The sequence below is a fragment of the Camelus ferus genome, chromosome 9 (genome assembly GCF_009834535.1).
Source record: "Camelus ferus isolate YT-003-E chromosome 9, BCGSAC_Cfer_1.0, whole genome shotgun sequence".
NCBI lineage: Eukaryota > Metazoa > Chordata > Mammalia > Artiodactyla > Camelidae > Camelus > Camelus ferus.
Window position 1 is genome coordinate 8,632,973 of NC_045704.1, and position 23,401 is coordinate 8,656,373.

The window sequence follows — 23,401 nt, forward strand, 5'->3', positions numbered from 1 at the left end:
TGTGTCTTGGCTGTAGTGGTTACACGCTGGCATGAGTTAGGCAAAGTTAGAATTCTACACCAAAAATGAGTGTGTTTTACTGTACAATCTTTTAAAAGCTCATCAAAATTTACACTTAGCATCTGTATGTAAAAGTTTTCTCATGTAAAAAGTTGTGGGGGGGGGTTGGGTGCACTCAGTGGTAGAGAGCATGCTTAGCATGCACAAGGTCCTGGGTTCAATACCCAGTAACTCCACTAAAGAAAAAAAAAAGTTGTAAAGCACTCATTGAGATACTAGAACCAAGTTTAAGCTACTTTAATGAAAAGACTTTCTTTGAATTAATAAAATAGCTCGGGCTATGGAGGGAGCTTAATTCTGAATCAGCAAAAAGGAAAACACAGGTACAGAATATAGCCCGTCCTTGCTCTTTCTGGAGCTGGCCCTGAGATAACAACAGGTATGTACGACTTCTACTCTACATAACGTGTGTTTCTCCTAGGCTTGGCCAACACCTCAGTTCATCAGGGTTCTTTGCTGGGTAGGGGATAACCTGACCCAGACCATCAGTGGCCTGGGTGGTACTGCAGGTGTCTTTCGGCATCAGCCCTGTTTATCCTTGCCTGTCAGGATCAACCACCATGGCATTTCTTTCTTTTTTTTAAAAAATTGAAGTATGGTCAGTTACAATGTGTCAATTTCTGGTACACAATGTCCCTGTCATGCATATATATACATATATTCCTTTTCATATTCTTTTTCATTAAAGATTACTACAAGATACTGAATATGGTTCCCTGTGCTACACAGAAGAAATTTGTTTTTTAATCTATTTTTATATATAGTGGCTAACATTTGCAAATCTCAAACTCCCAAATTTATCCTTTCCCACCCCCTTTCCCTGGTAACCATAGATTGTTTACTATGTCTGCGAGTCTGGGTTTTTTTGGTAGATGAGTTCATTAATGTCCTCTCTTTCCTTTTCTTTCATTTTCACCATGGCCTTTTTATTCCTCCTACTCATTTGGTGGTCGGAGAAGAATCAAACAGAAAGAGGTCATTTGACCTACACTGCAAACATTGTGATATTCCTGTTTAGAAGACTTCCTCCTCCCAGCACTAAAACCTTCAGAAAAGTGTAACTCACAATTGGGGGAAAGAGAAACCAACAATTTTAACATGGGGCATTACACCCAGATGTGGCAGTTTGTACAAGGAAGTCCCCTGACCATAGTCTTTCCAGTAACTACTGTAGAACAACTTTTTCTTCTTCTTTTTTTTTAATGAGACCAACCATTATACTTTTTTCTCCACCTTTAAAAAACAAATTTAAAAAAATTTTTTAAACATTAAAACTTTTCTCCTAGTGGCAGGAGAGCTTAAAATGGCCAGGTGGGAACTGAGCTTCTGTTTCAATGGTACCATTACTGTTTGCCCTGGTGCAAGGATTCCTCCATTTGGTGTTAAAACAAAACTCCATACCACCAGAACCCAGAGAGTGAGAGAAAAAAAAAAACCTAAAAATTTTAACGTGAGTCATTCAGTATAACCTACCCTTTAATCCATTCCTTATAAAAGTGCCACTAAGTGAAAGGCTGCTTAAATGGAGGGGGAAAAAAAAAAGACTTCCACTAGATTTAATTTTTAAAATGTGTGATGCTTTTACATCCCAACTCAAAGTACTCAATTTATGCAGGTAGAAAAATATGTTAATTGAACACTGAATGTACGCTTACATGAGTAAAAAATAAGTTGAAAGCAAAATATACATTTTGTACATAGAATGTAATGGAGGTTAAACATACTTGCTAAGGAGAAACAGAAGATTTGTCAGTGGCTGGTGGTGTAAGGGAGGCAGTTTTTCAGAAAGAATATTCTCCTCCCACGTCCTCAATTTTGTAAACTTTTGCAGGATAGGGGGTCAGGTGGGGAGGGCTTGTGCCCTCAAGCTCTGCTTAAAAGTTAAGTCACGTCACAGAAAAATACCGTTAGGCAAAATAATGGCTAAAAGCAAAGTGACAGAAAATAGATCTCTTGCTTTTTTTTTTTTTTTTTAACAGAGGCACTGGGGATTGAACCCAGGACCTTGTGCATGCTAAGCATGAGCTCTACCACTGAGGTACACCCTCCAGCCCTGCACTTGTTCTGTTTGAGAAGATAAATTCCTAGATGTGGAATTGCAGCAGTGACTAATTACATCTAAAATGTTGACAGGTCACACCATATTGACTTCTAAAATGGCTTTCCACTAATTCACCCTCCCAATGCATAACAGTGTATAAAAAAAATGGTTTCACACCTCTGCAGCAGTACTGGACATGATCCATACAATGTGTGCTGGTTTGTGTTGGTGGTGAGGACTTAAAACTTCCATTTATCTGATCGTGAGTGCATTTAAGAGCTTCCTGTTTTATCTGACCTTTGTAATTTCTTCCTCCAAGAGTTGCTGTCAGACTGTGTATCTCTGATCCTCACTGCTTTCCAACAGCACTTTATATAATGGCTATATCCTTGTAACATGTTGGAAGTATCTCTCAGCCTGTCACTGTGCCTTTTAACTTTGCACGCAGTGTCTCATGGCATGGGCAAGTTTCGGTCTCTTACGTGGGCCTACCTACCACTCTCTCGTCATGGCTTCTGGACTCCGTGTTCAGCTTACCGAAGCCTTCCTAAACTCAAAGGGATAGACACAGTCTACCTTCTCTGAAATCTTAAGATCGTGTTTCCTTTAAATCTTTAATGTTGTGGGGCACCGTGGGCCAGTGTCACGGGCGGTAAAAGAATTTACCAAAGACAAAGAGAAGTTTAAGAAACAAAGCAAAGTTTAATAGATGTGCTGCCACAGGCAACAGTGGGCCACACAGATGAGAGGTGGCTGTGTGAGTGCTGGGTTGAGTGTGCAGCGTCTTTTATTGGGGAAGGGGCTGTGAACACAAAAGGAAAGGGAAACAGGTGTTTGGTTACAGGTGAGGTAGGGGCTTTGGTACACGGGAGGATTGTGGATTTACGACTCCAGTAAGATGGAGACATGGGCTGACACAAGTCAGCCTGAGCTTGGGTGAGGTTAGTTATTTCCCAGGGCTATTAATTCTGCTAAGGCAAACACATGTCAGGAGAAGATGCGCTTTGTCTTCCAAAGAGGAGCAGCCAAGGAGCTGGAAGTCTGGGGGAGATGCAGGGCCTCAGCAGGTACCAGTTGGCACCGCATTTAATCCATGTTGAATAAACTTCTCTGTTAAGGGGTGGAATGTGGATCTGACTTTATTTCCAATCAGATTACTAATTGTCAAACATCATTTAAAGAATCCATCTCTCCCAATGACAAGTCCAGAATACTATTTTTGCAATAAACTAAATTCACAGGTAAATGATTTTTTCCCCCAAAATTTCCTTGTGATGCTCGCCTATTTGCCGTTCTATATGATTTTGAGAACAAAAGCGTCAACCTGAAAATATTCTACAGGACTGTGACTGGAACTGATGGAATGTAGAGACATTTTTACAACACTGAAACTTCCATCTCAAAACATGTATGGCTCTCCAGTTACTCAGAACCTCTGTTCTCCTTCAATAAGTTAGTAATTTCCTTCCTATATATAACCATATAGAGTAAATTCATCTGTAATTTCATTTTTTCTGGGTTTGATATCAGAGTTGAATTAGCCTCATGAAAGAACTATTACAAATACTTCAAAATATTCCATTATATTTTTTTCGATCCTCTTCAACAGCTGAATGATGGTTCCTTAAAGGTTGATAATTAATCTGTGAACCCAGGTGTCTTAAAAGAGGGCTAGACTATTCAAGTTCTCTGCTCCTTCCACTTTAAACATTAGAAATTTTAATTTCTTGCCTTGAGTAAATATAGTCTTACCTTCTTCTCAGTAAATTCTAATTCTTCTGTTCCAGTCTTATCCAGAGCTCTAGACACTACCTAAAACATTTTCTAGGTTATCAGGTCATGGGTCATGCTGAATTTTCTCACCAGCAAAGGAACACACCTGAGTCAGGAGAAAGCCGTTATGTTTTGTGATGATATCAAGCTTGAAACATACCACATTCTAATGCCCGTCATTCACGTTAAGAAAAAATTTCTGTCCCCAAAACTGTTATGACCCCCTGGTAGCTATGCCGCCTTCCAGAGCTCATGGTTTAAAGCTGACTTTCGAGCAGACTCAGAAGGGTACTGAGATAACGTGTGTGCAGCACGTAAGGCGCTATGCGGAGCACTTTGTACTCAGCAATTTAAAATTTACTCAAGGCATCAAGTAATTTAAAATGTCACAGCAAGGGTTTAAGCATCATTTGACTACATTTACATTTTGAAAAGACTCCTGTGGCAGTGGTGTGGAGAATGACCTTCAAGGGGACAAAAGAGATGCAGAAAGACCAGTTTTTAGACACCTGGAACAGTCCGGGTGAAATGACTGTGTTTTGGACAAGGGCAGTGAGAAGTGAAAAACATGGATGAATTCCCAAACCCTTCAGCAGCTGTAGCCACAGAACCCAGCAACAGACGGAGTGAGGAAGAGCTGGGGGCCTGCGATGACCGTGCAGCATGGACTTTCCGATGCTGAGTAAGTTGTCCACTTTGTCTGAAGACATTCCCACATTCCTCACATTCATATGGTCTCTCTCCTGTGTGGATCCGCCTATGTTGAGCAAGGTGTGCCGACTGCCTGAAGGGTTTCCCACATTCCTTACATTCATAGGGCTTTTCTCCAGAATGAATTCTCTGATGGACAGTAAGGTAATTCTGCTGGCTAAAGGATTTACCACACACACTACATTCATAGGGTTTCTCACCATTATGAATCCTCAGATGTACACTCTTCCTGAAGGCTTTCCCACATTCCCTGCATTTGTAGGGCTTCTCTCTAGAACGCATTCTTTGATGCTGAGTGAGTAACCTGCGATGGCTGAAGGCTTTTTGACCAACATCACGGCTGCACGGTTTCTCTCCTGTCTGAATTCTCTGATAGGCAGTCAGGGGTGAGCTGTAGCAGAAGATTTTTCCACACTTGTCACGACTGCAGAATTTCTCTCCAGTGTGAATTCTGTGCTGAGCAAGTCGGATGCAATCCCTGAGGGCCTTCCCACAATCAGCATATTCATAGGGCTTCTTGTGGCTGTGACATCTCTGATGTTGGGCAAAGGATGAGCCAGTACTGCAGAACTTCCCACATTCCTTACACTTGTAGGGCTTCTCCCTAGTATGGGTTCTCTGGTGCTGAGCAAGGTGTGCAAGCTGGGTGAAGGCTTTTCTACACTCCTTACATTTGTATGGTTTTTCTCCAGTGTGAATTCTCTGATGTTGAGTAAGGTGTATGTTGAGGATGAAGGATTTCTTGCATTCCTTGCACTCAAAGAGTCTCTCTCCAGTATGCATTTGGCGGTGCTGGGCAAGGTGTGGACTCTGGGTGAAGGCTTTCCCACATTCCTGACACCTGTATGGTTTTTCCCCAGTATGAATTCTCTGATGGAGAGTGAGGGATGACTTCTGGGTGAAGGTTTTCCCACAGTCATTACATTTAAAAAGCTTCTTTCCTGCAGAGACTTTCTTGTGTTTTACTACCATGGAATTTTTGGAAAACATTTTTTTATCTGAGTTGTGATTATAAACATTCTCTTCTACATTGTCTAGAGGGACAAGCTTCCAAGAGTTGTTACATTTGTGGTCTGTTTCCACAGTGAGGGTTTGTTTATGAGTGATTGCTTCTTGCCTAGTAACTGTCTCTTGGCTTACCAACTGCCTCTTGAAAAGATCTTCACATTTCTGATTTCCTCCAAAAGTGGGACACTCAAGTCCACAGCTCGTACTTCTCCCCACTAACACATCATCACATACAAATTGCTTCCGAGGGAACTCCTGTGTCTCACAGATAGAGTCCCAATCTGAAAAATTCAAAAGAGCAAATGTTTCCTTCATTGTGAGTTATAACAAGGGAAACATTTGACATGGAACAGGTAATCTGGAAATAATGAATCCCACCCTCCGACACTGTTGGTGGGCATGTAAACTGGTACAGCCATTATGGAAAACAGTATGGAGATTCCTAAAAAAACTAAAAATAGACTTCCCATATGATCTAGCAATCCCACTCCTGGGCATATATCCGGAGGGAACTCTAATTTGAAAAGATAAACACACCCCAATATTCACAGCAGCACTATACACAATAGCCAAGACATGGAAGCAACCTAATGTCCATCAATAGATGACTGGCTGAAGAAGTTGTGGTATATTTATACAGCGGAATGCTACTCAGCCATAAAAAATAATAAAAATAATGTCATTTGCTGCAACATGTATGGACCTGGAGATCGTCACACAAAGTGAAGTCAGAAAGAAAAAGAAAAATATTATATGATATCACTTATAAATGGAATCGGGGGAAAAAAGCCACAAATGAACTTAGTTATAAAACAGAAGCAGACTAACAGACATGGAAAACAAACCTATGTTTACCGGCATGGAAGGGAGTGGGAAGAGACAAGATGGGAATTTGAGATTTGCATATACTACTATATATAAAATACACAAACAAAAAGTTTCTACCATATAGCACAGGGAACTATATTTAATATCTTGTAGTAACCTATAATGGAAAAGAATATGGAAAGGAACATATGCATGTATATGTATGACTGAAGCATTATGCTGTACACCAGAAATTGACACAACATTGTAAACTGACTATACTTCAATTTAAAAAGAAAGAAAAAGAAAAAAATTACTTTCTTTTCATGTGAAGGTCGTCTCCGTCTCCAACCTCCTATGGAGAGCTGCGGTTGTCCCTTATCTTTGGAACTTTTCTCAACATGGATGCTGAGATATCTTAGTCCCTTGATAATACATAATTCTATACTGTGACTCAATGTCCCACCAAATTACCAATTTCTTCATCCCCTTTCTCCCTCTCCCTCCATCTGTTCTTTTTTTTTTTCTTAATGGGGAGGAGGTAATTTTAGTTTTATTTATTTGTTTATTTTTTTAAAACACAGGTACTGGGGACTGAAACCAGGACCTCGTGCATGCTAGGCAGGCACTCCACCACTGAGCTACACCCTCCCCTCCTCCATCTGTTCCTCACACGGCCAATTATTACCTCTTATCAGGAAAGTTCTTTCTGTTTTTCTCTTTAAGGCAGACAGTAGCTTCCTACATAAACAAAGTGTACAGTATGACTAAGCAGAGCTTACTTCTCCCCCAGTATTTCGGGTATTTGGAGGACACTGGCAGTCTGGGATCCAAATCATTTCCAAATATAATCAAATACTATTACGGACATGAAAGAAGAATTTCATAAAGGCATAATTTCCATGGGTGATCTCAACATTCCCTTGTTCTTGAGGATTTTCAGCTCAGTGGGGGAGATGGAAAATACTCAGGTCTGCTGAAACAAGGCAATTACAGGCTCTCCTGAGTGTGACAAAGGGAATAATGGTGGCTTAGTGGACAGTTGTTGGAATTGGGGAATGCTTATTATATAAGGTGGTGAGATAATTTTTGAGCTCTGGTCTGATAGCCCAGCATGGACAGAGAGCCATCAGAGGAGCATTCTAGGGAGAGAAAACAGGAAACATAAAAGCCTATGTCAGTGAAGAGCTTGGTGAGTTCATAAAAGGTGACCAATGGGCTAGAGCAGTGCTTTTCAGCTGTACGTCAGGCACTCGTTGAAAAAGACGTTTGTAAGACACATGGTGCTGCCTCTGATTCAGAGGCAACCAGACGTGATTCAGACTGCCTCCAGCCCCATCTGGTCTCCCAAGGCTCAGAGACTCAGGCTCTTGGTCTACCTGTGACATTCTTGCCTGGATACCTTGTATAGTTGAGAAAACTCTGGGTCAAACATAGTGAGAAAACTAAAAAATGACAGAGGATAATGGAGAAGTAGGAAAAAGTTGGTCACACAGGGGCTGGTAGGATTTGGATTTTTCCCATTTGCAAAAGGAAAGTGAAAAAAAGATTTACAGCAGCAGGATATCTTGTGATTTGTAGGCAGCATCTAATTTTGGAGTTAAGAGAAGATTTAAGAAACAGAGAAGCTTATATGAGTCTGTGTGGCAAAAGAAAAGAGAGGATGGGAAGGAACTAGATAAAGATTTTTTGTAAAATGAGTTATTAGAGAAGAGAGTCAAGCCGAAGATATTAGGGGAGCCCATGCTAAGCAGCAAAGCTTCAGTTTTCTCCCCGGCTTGGAAGGCTTGAGAAGAGCTTTTAAGAAGCATAAGAAAGGAGGAAGTTACTGACAGTAGTTTGCATATAGCAAGTACTCAGTATTACTAATAAACAGATTACAATACAATACACACCAAAAAAAAAAAAAAAAGAAAGAAAGAAAGAAAAAAAGAAAGAAAAGAAAAACAAAAAAAGGAGGAAGTATCATCTTTCAAAATGGCTGAGCCATGCCTAGAAAGACTCCCCTGTCTGGTTCTCCCACACTCACCTGAGAATGAGTTTCTCACCTCACTCTTCATCCCCCAAGGCTCCTTCCCTTGTTCCAATAAGGAGATGACATATGGCTTAGAGGTACAAAGTCCTGCATACAAACAAAAAAAAAAGAGATGAAAATTGGCCGTTTTGGGGCATTTCAGTCGGCTCTTTAATTCTGATGGAATGACCTTATAGGAATGAGTAGATCAAAGGGTGACTGATGACATAAAGCTTCTGGCATAGTCTAGTGAGACTGCCTACAGTCAACTCTATAAAAGCTAAACAACTTTCTGAGGGGCCGGGGGCAAAAATACAGCCCAGCATCTTCAGAATATCATCAGACAGCAGTAAGTGAGGTAATGTAAAGGGTCCCTAGAAACAGAGTTCAGAGTTTGAGTCAAGTTAACTGCGTGATTTAAAAAAAAAAACAAAAAACAAAAAACAAAAACCAGTACTTTTCAGAGGAATGTAACAAAATCTAGAGTCTCTACAATGTGTTATTTCCAGTGTCCTGAACAAAATCCAAAATCACATAGGAAGAGGAAAAAATGAACCTTACTTACAAAAAAAGGCAATGAATGGAGACCCAATCTGTGATAACACAGATGTTGAAATTAGTAGACTAGGATTTTAAAATTTTAAAATATGCTTATAATTTCTCAGCAGTGAAGTAGAAATTACAAAAAGAGCCAAGTAAAAAGTCTGGAACTGAAAAACACAGTATCTGAAATTTTAAAATTCACTAGATGTGCTTAACAAGATATTGAAGAAGACAAGGAAAGAGTTCAAAACTTGAGGATAAATCGATAGAAATTATATAATCTGACAAACAGAGGAAAAAGAAGATTTTAAAAAGTAAACAGATTCTTAGTTACCCAAGGCACAATACCCATGTTTCTAACATGTTTGAAATTGAAATCTCAGAAGGAGAAGAGTAGAAAAAATTAGCCGAAGAAATAATGGCCAAAAAGGTCTTAAATTTGGTGAAAGACATATATTTAGTTTCAAGAAGTTCAGTGAACCGCAAGCAGGATCCGGGGGCCCAGAGACGACAGAATGCTACTCCACCCAATGAGGTGGCCCCAGGGCTGAGAAGAAGGGTCCATGTTAGCTTCCCTCAGACCGCCTGAAGCAGTTCTCACAGTCTGAGCCTCACTAGTTCACTTGCTGCACGTTAATAAAAATACACAGGTTTTAAAGCCATGCTCTGAATCTGTAACAATCCGGCTGTATTCTTGGTGAACTGTGTTACCAGCTGTGCTGACAATACTGTAGGACAGAGGGAAAAATGCAGCGTAGGGGTCCAGTGAGTCACATCATGCCACGTGTTCCCAGCTCACTGAATGGCACATTCATGAAATATCCGATACCCAACAAATTCACGGATTGAACCTGAAGCTTTCAACCCCTGAATAGCCTCTTTACTCTCCAGATTCCATTCTGATCCATACCCAGTAAAAAAAAAAAAAAAAAAAAAAAAAAGTTTTAAACATAAATAAAAATGTAAAGAATCCCTTAGGGTAATTCTGAAATACACGGAGGGGGAAGGATCCTCACCCAGAGACAGCAGGTTCTGATAGTTCTCCATCATCATCCTCCTGTACAGTCTTCTCTGAGCAGGGCTCAGCCATTCCCATTCCTCCTGGGAAAAGTCTACTGCCACATCCTTGAATGACACCAAGTCCTGAAATGACACAAAGACATTCTTGATCAGCCAATGCTCATATGCACATGTGACTTTGAGATGAAGTGTTAAGTTGTCCCTACTTTATGTGAGAAATAGCCCTTGGAGGAAAAAAAACACTTAAACATGTAATACTCAGCGCTAATCTAAAATAGTACTTATCAAAGGGCTAAACTGCATTTATACAACGGTGCTAATCTGTTTCTCAGCATGGGGAAACCTGCATGGGTCGCCACAGGGCAGTAAACAAGCACTTCAAGGTAAGACATACACTTGTGGTTGAAACCCCAAAAACAACAACAAAAAAAGTGTTCTAGGTTGATATTTTATAAATGGTACTCTGTGGGATCCAGTGCTTCAGGGGGAAGAGGCACTGAATTGATAGAGCTGAGGTTTTTTTCTTACATAATAAAAATAACAAATATATTTAGAATGCAGTTTCCTTGTGTTGTATCATTAAGAATTAATGAGCATGCCATGCCTTACCAGAGTGGGCTGGATAACAACATGAGAAATTTACACCCAGCATAAGACTACAACACATCCAGCTCGTGCCCTGACGTTGAGTATGAGAAATCAACACGTACTTAGATAATATCAAAATGAAACTGAATAATTATGATTTTTGGTTTGTTTGTTTGGCGGGGGGGGGGGGTGGTAATTAGGTTTGTTTGTTTGTTTATGATGGAGGTACTGGGAATTTAACCCGAGATCTCATGCATGCTAAGCACGTGCTCTAACCTCCCCTGCAAATATGCTTTATACCATGATTTTTTCCCCCAAGGTCTCCCATGTTAGGGATACAGTCTCAATGTTGTCATAAGCACAAACTCTAAAAGCTCTGAATCTGGAAGTTTAATGTAGAAGATTCATAAAGTAGTTCTAATGTTGAGGAAGACACAGATGCCCCCAAATCCATGTAACTCTTTTTGAGTATTTCATGAACTCTGACAGTGGAGGAGGGGGTGGGCAGCAGTGTTTTAAAATTATGTGATTTTCAATATGAGAGGTGCAGTTTAATTAATTAAATGTTAGTAAGCGGACATTCGACTCTCATCTGTACAATGAAAGCATGTTTTCCATTTGGAAAAAAAATTGGTGGTGGAGGACTTCTCATTGGGAGAATGAAGGGTTCCCCTTATGTTCAGAGTTCCTTATGCAAATGATGTATTTTAAAAATTACAAGATTGAAAACAGAAATACAAGTAAAACTGAACCTAGTCCAGCAACAGAATCCAATATATACAGGAATTTAGTGCCAGATATAGGCAGCATTCCAAAATTAATGTGAAAGAGATGAATAATTCAATAATTGCCATTGAGTCAACTGTACAGGCAACTGGGAGAAAAAAAAATGAACCTCTGCCTCACTTGTCATAGGTTAAACATTCACTGTAATAATTTAATGCAAATTAAATTTAATGCAAAAATTTAATTTGAGCATTACTCTCATAGAAAATCACAAAAATCAAGTTTAAACTTATCAGGAACTTAACTGTGAAGGGTAAAAGTAATCTTTTAGAAGAAAAATAGGAGACTATCTATATGCCCTAGGGGCAGGCAAAGATTTCCTAAACAGAACATAAAAAACACTACCTCTATATGGAGGCAAGTATCTATGTATGCGTGGAAACAGAATAGCCCTGAATGAAATAACAGAAGCTGAGAATAGTTACTGTCTCTTAAGAACTGGGAGGCAAGAGAGAGGTTTTATATCTTGAATTTTGTACTATGTACATATATCAACAATTAAAATTTTTTTCAATTTGCAAAAATTAAGTAGGATAAGATTTTTTAGGTGAACAAATGAGGCTGAGAATTCATACATAAAAAATAAAGGGGGTGAGGGTACAGCTCAGTGGTAGAGTACATGCACGCAGTCATGAGTTCGATCCCCAGTATTTCCATGAAATAAAAAATAATAATAAAAGATAAATAAATCTAATTACCTCCCTCCCCAGAAAAAGAAAAATGCTTAAAGAATTTAAGGGTATAAATTAGAGATTTGGACAAAATTCAGCTAGAGCGATGATTCCTGATGGAGGGGGCTATCAAATGCACATTCAATTTGGAACCCAACTCACTGACACTGAGGCAACTTTATTCCATGCAACGGAAACCAGATCTTTTCACAAGTGTCAATACTGAATTTAAAATGAAGTGGGAAGAAGAGGGAGTCAGAGGGGGCTCTGTGCCTCATCACACTCAGTTTTATCTAGCCATTAGGCAGTGTGAGTTAAGGAGAGTGCTCTCCAGGAGAAGTGGGAACCAGGGCCTCAGACGAGACTGTTAATCAGGGAATTTTCAGAAGGAAAGCAGCTTTACTGAGTGCCTTTCATGGAGAAGGAATGAAACGACAAACCTGGGGTATGGCTTTCACTAATTCAACTGTCATTTCCACTGTCTCTTCCTGGCTTCTTTCTTGGAGAACAGCGGTGTCCTGGGAGGGCAAGGCTGGAGGAAGAAGAGAGTGAGCAGATGAAGCCTTCTCTGCACTCCTGGAAGCACCACCCTAAAAATGCTGTCTTCCCCTCCTTCCTCCCAGCCGTCTGTTTCCACTGCCCCTCTAACTGGGAGATTATGGGCTAACTATGGTGGTTGAGGGGTATAACTTATAACTCTCTTTCTCTTATGTTCGAGGTCCTAAATTTAATCTTTTTTTCTAAAAATTGCTTTCCCATTCTTTGGTCTTAATATGAATAAAAATAAGATGTGCTAGGTACTCTGCAGAGACTATATTTTCTCACTTTATTTAAAAAATAATCCCATGAAGGAGGAGGGTGCAGCTCAAGTGGCAGAGCACATGCTTAGCACGCACAAGGTCCTGGGTTCAATCCCCAGTGCCTCCTCTAAGAATAAACAAATAAATAAACCTAACTACCTCCCCCACCAAAAATAAAAAATAATCCTTTGAAATAGATATTGTTTCTTCTAGTTTATAAGTAAAGGTGGACTCCTTCCCTCCCTGCATCTCTGCTTCATGCTTTGATACCGTCTACAGTTTGAAAATCTGGCTCCTAAATGCCACTGGAGGCCAGGGTTGTGGTCCTTGTCCTCCCAAGTCCTCAGGGGTTTGCTTTCCACTCACCCTGGGACAGTGGATCCTTAAGCACCCAATTCTGCCACCTTTACTCTCATCTCTGTCCTCAGCCCCAATCCCCCTCAGTTTTTGTCACCCAGAACTAAGGGTGCCTCTGCTCCAGTCAGGAGCACCAGTCGCTCCACCAATTGCTTCCCACTGAAACTCTTGGACTCTACTCCAGGAGCAGGGACTTCTACACCGGGATTACTATCCTGACAACACACAACCCCATAAAGCAACAGACAAAAGCAGCCAAAGCCACCAGCCTTCCGAGTAGCTTCCCCACGCACACCGCAGTCAGAGGGCCCGTTACAGCCACACGGGTGACACACAGACACGGACACCAGACCCCACATACCTCCTGGTCACACCGAGACAGGCTCACAGGCACCCAAAGGAAGGCGCATCGTATGCAGTCACGCACATGGTCTCAGAGAGGCCACGGGTACAAACACACATGGTGTACCCAAACATCACACACAGCCCCGATCTTACTCTCTCACATACACTCACCACTCACTCATACGCACGGCACGAGCTCACAGAGGCTGTATTTGCAGCCCTCAGGGTGACAGTCCACGGTTCACGGTCTCTCGTACCCACTTTGGTCTCACACACAACATCGCTAGCTTTTCTCTCTCTCACACCCACATACAAACATGATGGTCTCTCACACTCCAGGCTCACACACACATTCTCAATGGTCTGTTTCAAAGACATGTGGGTTTCTCACACACACACACGGATACGCAGACACTGCAATTGGTCTCTCTCTCTCTCTCACAAATACACACTTGTCTCTCTCACACTCGGACTCACAAAGTCATACCACCTCACATGCTGGACACACACTCAGTGGTCTCTTACTGCACACTCACCCCAACATGCTCTTGGTCTCTCGTACTCAGTCAGGTCTCTTTCACACACACGGCCCCCTCGCGGTCTCTCCTTGGCCCTCATACACTTGACCGCTCACACGAGGTGAGACGGGAAGGAGAGGGGCAGGGCACAACCATTAAAAAAAATGACATAGCACATTCTAAGGGAAGTAAGGCATAAAGAGAAAGAAAAATGCCGTATGATATCAGTTATATGTGGAATCTAAAAAAAAAAGGACTCAATGAACTTATTTACAAAACAGAAGGAGATTCATAGACATAGAAAACAAACATGGTTACCAGTGGGTAAAGGGTGGGAAGGGATAAACTGGGAGTTGGAAATTTGCACCTCTTGGGGAGTGAGCAAAATGATAGGTATCTTGATTGTGGTGGTTTCATGGGTGTATACATCTATCAAAATTCATCAAATTGTACATTTGAAATATGTGTAGTGTTGTTGACTGAAATAAATGCACAGCCTAAAAGTTCAGAATTATGTTTCATTCAGCAGGAGGACTCGAGCCCAGGATGACAGCCCCCCAGATCATTCTGAGGGACTGCTCCAAAGAGGTAGGGGAGGAGCCAGGATATATAGGAGCTTTACAACAAAGACCAGGTAGTTGGAACATTAAAAGATTACTTGTTAACTGAAGAAAACCAGGCATCTCAAGGTAAAGAATTTAGTGCTTTTCTATGTATGGGAGGGAGCAAACATTTGGGCTCATGGAATACATTCCTTTGATAAGCATCTAGCTACCTAGGGCCAGTATCCTGTCCTTTCTTATTCTGAGTCCCCTCAGAATGGCTTCAGCATTCTTTGTTTACTGATACGGCTTGCAGTATTTTCCTGCAAAATGAAGCCATCAAGCCGTCAGCCTTTGCTGCCACCCCCTCCCGTGAAGACAAGCCTGCAGCCCAGCCTCTGCAGCCACTCACAATGGTGCCCTCTGAGAAGACTCAGAATAAGAAAGGACAGGATACTGGCCCTAGGTGGCTAGGTGCTCGTCAAAGGAATGTATTCTATGAGCCCAAATGTTTGCCCCCTCCCATACACAGAAAAGGGCTAAATTCTTTACTTGAGATGTCTGGTTTTCTTCAGTTACCAAGTAATCTTTTAATGTTCCAACTACCTGGTCTTTGTTGTAAAGCTCCTATATATCCTGGCTCCTCCCCCACCTCTTTGGAGCAGTCCCTCAGAGTGATCTGGGGGGCTGTCATCCTGGGATCAAAGGAGTTTGAGTCCTCAGAAATGTCCACCAAATAAAACATAATTCTCAACTTTTAGGCTGTGCAATTATTTCAATCAACAGTTTACTGCACAGAAACTATAAATAGATAAAAAAATTTCTTCGGTATAACACAGGGAACTATAGTCAATATCTTATAATAATCTTTAATGAAAAAGAATATGATAATGAATATATATGTAATGTATATGCATGACTGGGACATTATGCTGTACACCAGAAATTGACACATTATAACTGACTGTACTTCAATAAAGAATAAAAATAAAAATATTTAAAAATAAAAAGTAAAAAATAAACTTTTAAAAATTTAATAAACAACACAGCAATTATTACCAAGACGGAGGAAGATTCAACTCCCAGTAGACCTTTAGGCACAAGATGGCGGGCGATTTGACTTCCAGGAGACCTTGAGCTTCATTATATGCTAGTTATAATATATTAGCATGCCAAATGATACTCCCACAGGCACCACAGCAGGTCTGATGCTGACCATAAAAGGCCAAAAAGGGGGTGGTGGTCCAATTCTTGGGAATCCCTTCCCCAAAACAGTTGGAATAATCCTGCCACTTGTTAGCATATAAAGTTACCCCAGCCTAGGGTGGGGGAGGGTATAGCGCACGCTTAGCATGCAGGAGGTCCTGGGTTCAATCTCCAGAAGTACCATTAAAATTTTTTAACTTAATTTAAAAAATAAAATAAATAAATAAACATAACTACTTCCCCTTCAAAAAAGTAAGAAAAAAGTAAAAATTAAAAAATAAAGTTACCAAGCCCATAAAAACTAGCAACCCCGACACCTCATGGCCGCTCTCCCTTCCGAGTGAGATGGACCACACTAGGTCTAAGGCGTGTGTAACTACTGTTACTTTAAACTGAACGCCCACCCAGACACCTGATGGCCTCTCTCCTGTCTTCTGAGACAGCTCGCTGCACTCTAAGGACTACGTACTTCTCTGAATAAATCTACTTTTACTCAGCAGTGGCTCCCCTTGGAAGCTAAGGACCCACACTTGGAGGGCGCGCACCAGGGACTCTCCTGCGACCTGGGACACGGCCATCGTCTTGCCCCGCATCTTCCCTGTATCACAGGCACCTGCTTCTCACACCCACACCAACATCACTGGTCACGTGCTCTCTGCGCGTTCAGTCACACACACCCACACCACACACACCCACCACACACCCCGACACCCCACATCACCCTCCCACACCCCACACACCCACACACCCACACACACCCCACCCCCACACACATGCGGGTCTCTCACGGGGCCTCGCGCACTCACGCACCAGTGTCTCCCACACACATCGCGCTCCAGCCGCCCCGCAGCCCCCCACCCGGGTCAGAGCCGCCCGGCCCGCCTGCCTCACCTGCCCGCCCGGAGGCTTCCACACCCGACGACCCAGAACAACCCACCGGCCTCCCCCGCAAGCCAGCCGCTCTCGCCCCAACGCCTTCGAGAGTCGACGCCGGGACGCCGAGTGCGCAGGCGCGGAACCTCCGAGGAGGGAGGAGTTGTCCGCCGAGCGAGAGGGGCGTGTTCTTAGGCTGCACGCTCGAGGGGCGTGGCCTGGGTTTCAGGAGCGGGGCGGGGCGGGGCGGGGCGGGGCGGGGCTGGGAGGCAGTGTGCGCAGGCGCGTAGAATGCTCCCTCCCCCGCCCCTCGCCTGGAGACCGGCAGCGTCCCTAGTTACGGGGTCCTCTGCGCCTTGGAGACCAGCTTGGTGGGCGCCTCTGTGATGTGACGCTGTCTGGGTCCGTGTGACCGCGGTGTCTCTCGGAGTGGGGCCCTCTGAGCCTGCCGTGGGAGCGTCATTTAACTACTGTGCTAAGTTTTGTGACAGTATGATCAGCGAGGAAACCCCGGCCGGGTCTGTCACCTCTGTGATTACAGCAAATGAGTGAATGTCTCACCTGCAAAATGGGAATGCCGTTATCACTGTTCAGAAGCAGTGAGTGAGACGACGCCTTTGGAACCAGACTACTGGAATTGAACCCCATTCTGCCCCCGACCAGAGTGGGAAGGGTCCGCGGCATGGGAGACCGAGATAACGGTAGAATTAGTACCTGCCTTGGAAGCTGAATCAAATAAGAAAAAGCCATTCGGGGGGATATAGCAGAGAAGAAAACCACAAAATTCCCCGCCCCCTTAGATCTTACTTTCAAGTGAAGGGAGACAGACCACAAAAGAAGGAGTGAAATAAGTAGAATATCGAGGGGTGGGAAAAGCTATGCAGAAATAGAAAATAGGGGAGAGGAAAAGAGAGAAGAGGTGGGGCTTCAACATGCGGAATTTGGGGAGGACACAAACATTCAGTCCGTGTAGCACATGCTCATATCCATAGGCTTTCTGGGAGAGAAATGACCAGGGCCCTCACAGCAAGGTTAGGAGACAAGCAAAGACTTCTTGAGACACTGTAGCAAATGGTCTCACCCAAATGTGGGACGTTAGGACCCCCCATCCTACCCATCCATTGACACTCAAATGCTGCTTTGGTTGTGGTCACCCTCCTAAGGGTACGAGGTGGGGGGGGGAGGGTGTTACCGTGACAATGGGGGAGTAAACCCCATGAAGGCATTGTGGCTGTGGGTGCCAAGTCAAGGGTTCCCCCAAACTGAGGGGAATGACATCAGCAATAAAAATACAGAGCTTTAGGTGGGCCAAAGTCGTCGTTTGTCAAGCCTGAGCTGGTGGCTGCTTGAAGCCAAAAAGTACTTGCAAAGCCTGGCTGCCTGGTGTGAATCTCATAAGGGAACTTCTCCCTGCAGCCCCCAACCTCAGCCCCTGTAAGAAAAGAGTCGAGTGGGCTGGAGGATCTCGGGCAGGCAAGGGGCTGAAACTTTCACAGCTCTTCTGGATTCAGATGCCAGGGGGACCCCCCATGTGGCCGCACAGTCATAGGCAGAGCTGGGTGCTTGGGGGCGGGGGGGGGGAGACAAAAAGCCTCATCACTGTCCCCACTATTCAGACTCCCCGCTCTCACCTTCACTGCCCACACTTTTTCAAGCACCCAGCTAGAGAATAGCTATTCTCCCTGCAGGTGCTGTAACCCCTAACATGCATGCACTAAACTCCTGGGTCTATGTTTCTGTGGGTTAAAAAAAAAAGTGTTTGAATTCAACTGATAGGGTTTAAGCAGTGTTTGCAAAGGAGACTTAAAGCCAAAGTCAGCTTGATTCAATGTATCAATGAGAAAATGGCACCACCTAGCGTGAAGTCGCACTAACGTGATTTGTGATTTCCCTTTTACTGTCTCATATTAGGTTATATATTTACTTGTTTATCTGTGTATTGTCTAACTCCCTTGCTAAAAATATGTACTTCATGGGAGTTCTGTTTGTTTTATTTCTGCTTAGAACAGTTCCTGGCCACAGTGATTACTCAATTAACAGATGCGGCAAGGATGAATTTTTAAAATGGGTATGTTCTCTGTCCAGTGAATGCCCACAAAAGATTAGAAAAGCTTGTCTCATTCCGAGATTGCCCCAAGTAGAAGCAATACCTGACCCCTCCCAGGTGAGCTAATGAAAACAATATGACATCACAAAATGAAAAGGAGGGGCGGGGAATGAACGCTTTAGGTTTAAAAAAAAAAATCAGAGGGGAGGGTATAGCTCAGCGGTAGAGCCGGAGTTTAGCATGCATGAGGTCTTAGGGTCAATCCCCAGTCCCTCTATTAAACAAACAAACAAACAAACCTTACTACCTCCCTCCTCCTCATCTCCCCCCCCCCAAAAAAAACCTCGCCGAGAAATCTCTCATTCGCGGTACAACACCGCCACCTGCTGGACAGAGGTACCAAGTACAGCGGCTCTACTTCGTGGAAGATGAATTTTCTCTTTCAGAGCCCTGGTGAGTCTCCCCCTGAAATCCACATCCCAGAGCAAAGCGACTTAGACCGAATGATTAGCAAGCAAGGGACCCAACAGGCTTCGCTGGCCGGAGTCAACTCAGTTTTACGTGAAGGGATGAGAGCTGCTACCCCTTCTGGGAAATTCTGTCCCTTTCTCTGCTTCCTGAAGACCCACTAGCTCAAGGGGGCTTGTGAGTCACACAGGTTCCCCTGACACGTCTGGGCCCGATTCCTTGATGTTTCAGTTAAGACGAAGGCTGATAATATCTGTTAACGTTTGCAGCTCTCCAGACTGATGACAGTTCTCAAAAACCGAGAGAAAGCAGAACAGGCCAGATGAAAAGCTGTCAGCCTCGCCTTAGACAACACTCTGAGGACCAGGCCTTACAAAACGCTAAGAATCTGGTGGAACAATGGCCTATTTTCTACTGAGACAGGAGAGAGAAGAAAGGGCAATTGATTTTATTAGTAATTTTAAAAATTTAAGTATAGATCATTAAAATGTTGTGTTAGAGTTTCTGGTGTACAGCATAGTGATTCAGTTATACATATATATTATTTTTCATGTTCTTTTCCATTATGGGTTATTACAAGATATTGAATATAGTTCCCTGTGCTATACCGTAGGACCTTGTTGTTTATCTATTTTATAGAAAGTAATGTGCATCTGCAAATTCCAAACTCCTCATTTATCCTACACTTTCCCCTTTGAGAACCCCCTTTGTTTTCTATGTCTGTGAGTCTATTTCTGTTTTTTTAAATAAGTTCATTTGCATCATTTTTTAGATTCCACATATAAGGGATATCATACGATATTTATCTTTCTGACTTTATTAGTAATTTTAAAAAATCACAGCAGTTGACTAAGACAGGGAGAAATAGGTCATTACTAACTGTTTCACATTTTAAATGATAAGTAACTCACATCAACACAAAACGAAGCATATAACTATTAAAAATAATACTGGGGATGTGGGGGTATAGCTCAGTGGCAGAGCGTATGCTTAGCATGCGTGAGGTCCTGGGATAATCCCCAGTCCCTTCATTAAATAAATAAGTGAGTAAATAAGTGAATCTATACTTCCCTCCTCCCCACCAAAAAATTAAATTAAAAAAAAAAAAGTTGGGAAATCTCTCATTTGCGGTACAACACCGCCACCTGCTGGACAGAGGCACCAATTACAATGCCTCTACTTCATGGAAGATGAATTTTCTCTTTCAGAGCCCTGGTGAGTCTCCCCCTGAAATCCACATCCCAGAGCAAAGCGACTGAGACCGAATGATTAGCAAGCAAGGGACCCAACAGGCTTCGCTGCAGGTGAACATAGCATGTTCAGCAGTACAGCCTACTGTCCCTAGCGTCAACTCAGTTTTACGTGAAGGGATGAGAGCTGCTACCCCTTCTGGGAAATTCTGTCCCTTTCTCTGCTTCCTGAAGACCCACTAGCTCAAGGGGGCTTGTGAGTCACACAGGTTCCCCTGACACGTCTGGGCCCGATTCCTTCCTTGATGTTTCAGCTAAGATGAAGGCTGATGGTATCTGCTGATGGTGGCAGCTCTCCGGACCGATGACAGTTCTCAAAAACCGAGAGTAAGCAGAACAGGCCAGACGAAAAGCTGTCAGCCTCGCCTTAGACAACACTCTGAGGACCAGGCCTTACAAAACGCTAAGAATCTGGTGGAACAATGGCCTACTTTCTACCGAGACAGGAGAGAGAAGAAAGGGCAATTGATTTTATTAGTAATTTTAAAATTAAGATATAGTTCATTAAAATGTTGTGTTAGAGTTTCTGGTGTACAGCATAGTGATTCAGTTATACATATATATTATTTTTCATGTTCTTTTCCATTATAGGTTATTACAAGATATTGAATATAGTTCCCTGTGCTATACCGTAGGACCTTGTTTATTTTATATACAGTGGTGTGTATCTACTAATCCCAAACTCCTAGTTTATCCTGCTCCCGTCTTTCCCTTTTGGTAATCGTTTGTTTTTTTGTATCTGTGAGTCTATTTCTGTTTTTTGGATAAGTTCATTTGTATTATTTTTTAGATTCCGCATGTAAGTGATATCATGTGATATTCATCTTTCTGATTTTATTACTAATTTAAAAAAAATCACAGCAGTTGACTAAGACAGGGAGAAATAGGTCATTACTAATTGTTTCACATTTTAAAAGATAAGATATGCATATTGACACAAAACTGAGCATATAACTATCAAAATAATACTGGGGATGTGGGGGTATATCTCAGCGGTAGAACCAGTGCTTAGCATACGTGAGGTTCCAGGTTCAGTCTCCAGGTCCTCTGTTAAATAAATAAATAAGTAAAAAATTAAAATATTATTTAAAAAATAAAATAATACTGGGATCTTAGGTATGGCCTTCCCCCCACCCCCCAAGAACCAGATAACATATTTCATATAAAATAATAATTCCTATAAAATCCCTGCTAAGATTCTGTCCAAAGCAGAGAGGTCCCACTTAACACTCCAGGAAGATGAAATAGCAGTGGTTTTAAAATAGTCAATTTTACTCTAGTCGACAAATATTCTCTGGGCCCATGTTGGATCCTAAGTGTTCTGAGGTCAGTGAAATAGTGTCTCAGCCCATAAGAAGTTCATAGTCAAGCTAGAAACACAGATAGCCAGGCCCTTTATATTAGTCAGAGTTTTCCAGAGAAACAGAACCAATAGGATGTAGACAGACACAGAGATTTACTGTAAGGAATTGGTTCCTGTGATTATGGAGGCTGGCAAGTCCAAAATCTGCAGGGTGGGCTGGCAGACTTGGGACACAGGGGAGCTGTTTCAGTTCCAGTCCGAAGGCCATCTGCTGCAGGACCAGGAAGAGCTGGTGTTGCAGATATATGCCCAAAGGCCACTGCCAGAGAATCCTCTGTTGTTCAGGGGAGTTTGGTCTTTTTTGTTCTATTCAGGCCTTCAACCGATTAAGTGAGGCCCATCACATTAGGAAGATCAACCTGCTTTCCTCAAAATCCACTGATTTAAATTTTAATCCCATCCCCAAAACATCCTCACAGAAACCAGAATGATATTTGACCAAACATCTGGGCACCTTGTGGCTCAGTCAAGTTGACATAAAAAATTAACCATTACACATTTGGGGGACAAATCCACTAACTTCTACATACAGAGAGACCTCAGAGATATTACAAGATCAGCTCAGATCTCTGCAATACAGCGAACATCACAACAAAGTGAGTCACATGAATTATTTGGTTTCCCAGTGCATATAAAAACTATGTGTTCATCAGAGGGAAACTTAATTTATAAAGACACGTGCACCCTAATGTTCATAGCAGCACTATTTACAGTAGCCAAGACATGGAAACAACCTAAATGTCCATTGACAGATGACTGGATAAAGAAGATGTGGTATATTTATCCAATGGAATACTACTCAGCCATAAAAAGAATAAAATAATGCCATTTGCAGCAACATTGATGGACCTGGAGATTGCCATTCTAAGCGAAATAAGCCAGAAAGAGAAAGAAAAAAAAAACCATATGATATCACTTATTTGTGGCATCTAAAAAAAAAAAAAAAGACACAAATTAACTTATTTACAAAACAGCAACAGCCCACAGACATAGAAAACAAGCTCATGTCTCCTAAAGGAGACCATTCCCAAATGGGTCCAGTCAATTATTACCAAGTAGAACTACATACAACACTGCAGGACTTTTCCTTACTTCCTAGGAATAATATTCTAGGAAGATTACATCAGTGTACTAAAATCTTCTTTTTAATAGAAACTTCGGTTTCTGAAAATTACATTTCTACAAGTTATATATTAAATCCTAAAACTGGAATAAATCCTTGTTAACAGCTAGAAGAAAAGGAAGAAAGAAAAAGAAAACAAACTCATGGTTACAAGGGAAAGGGGGTCGGAAGGGATAAATCGGAAGTTCGAGATTTGCAGATACTAACTACTAAATATGAAATAGGTAAACAAGTTTATACTGTATAGCACAGAGGACTATATTCAACATCTTGTAGTAATCTATAATGAGAATATGAAAGAGTATGTGTGTTTGTATATGCATGACTGAACTATTATGCTATATGCAAGAAATTGACACATTGTGAAAGTGACTATACTTCAATAAAAAAGTAAATAAAGAAATTGGGAAAAGAACCACAGCTAGACTGCTGATCACCGATCAATATAGCAAGTATAGTAATAACACTGAAGACCTTTGAAATACGG

The 23,401-nt window shown here is 42.1% G+C and overlaps 1 protein-coding gene across 6 annotated transcripts in view; it reads right to left on the reverse strand.

Annotated features, from left to right (window-relative positions):
* Positions 1–2,783: 2,783 nt before the first annotated feature.
* Positions 2,784–23,401, reverse strand: part of LOC102517251 (zinc finger protein 471) — a 32,617-nt gene continuing 11,999 nt past the window's right edge. For 5 of the 6 annotated variants that reach the window (XM_032487540.1, XM_032487538.1, XM_032487542.1 and 2 more), the window contains 4 exons: positions 12,463–12,554; positions 9,974–10,100; positions 8,430–8,522; positions 2,784–5,874 (listed from right to left, as the gene is read on the reverse strand). In XM_032487540.1, the coding sequence (XP_032343431.1) occupies positions 4,376–5,874; positions 8,430–8,522; positions 9,974–10,100; positions 12,463–12,554 (1,811 nt within the window). In that variant the 3' untranslated portion in view covers positions 2,784–4,375. Of the gene's footprint in view, positions 5,875–8,429; positions 8,523–9,973; positions 10,101–12,462; positions 12,555–16,681; positions 16,782–23,401 lie in introns of those variants that run through there. The other variant, XM_032487543.1, reaches the window with a different exon arrangement.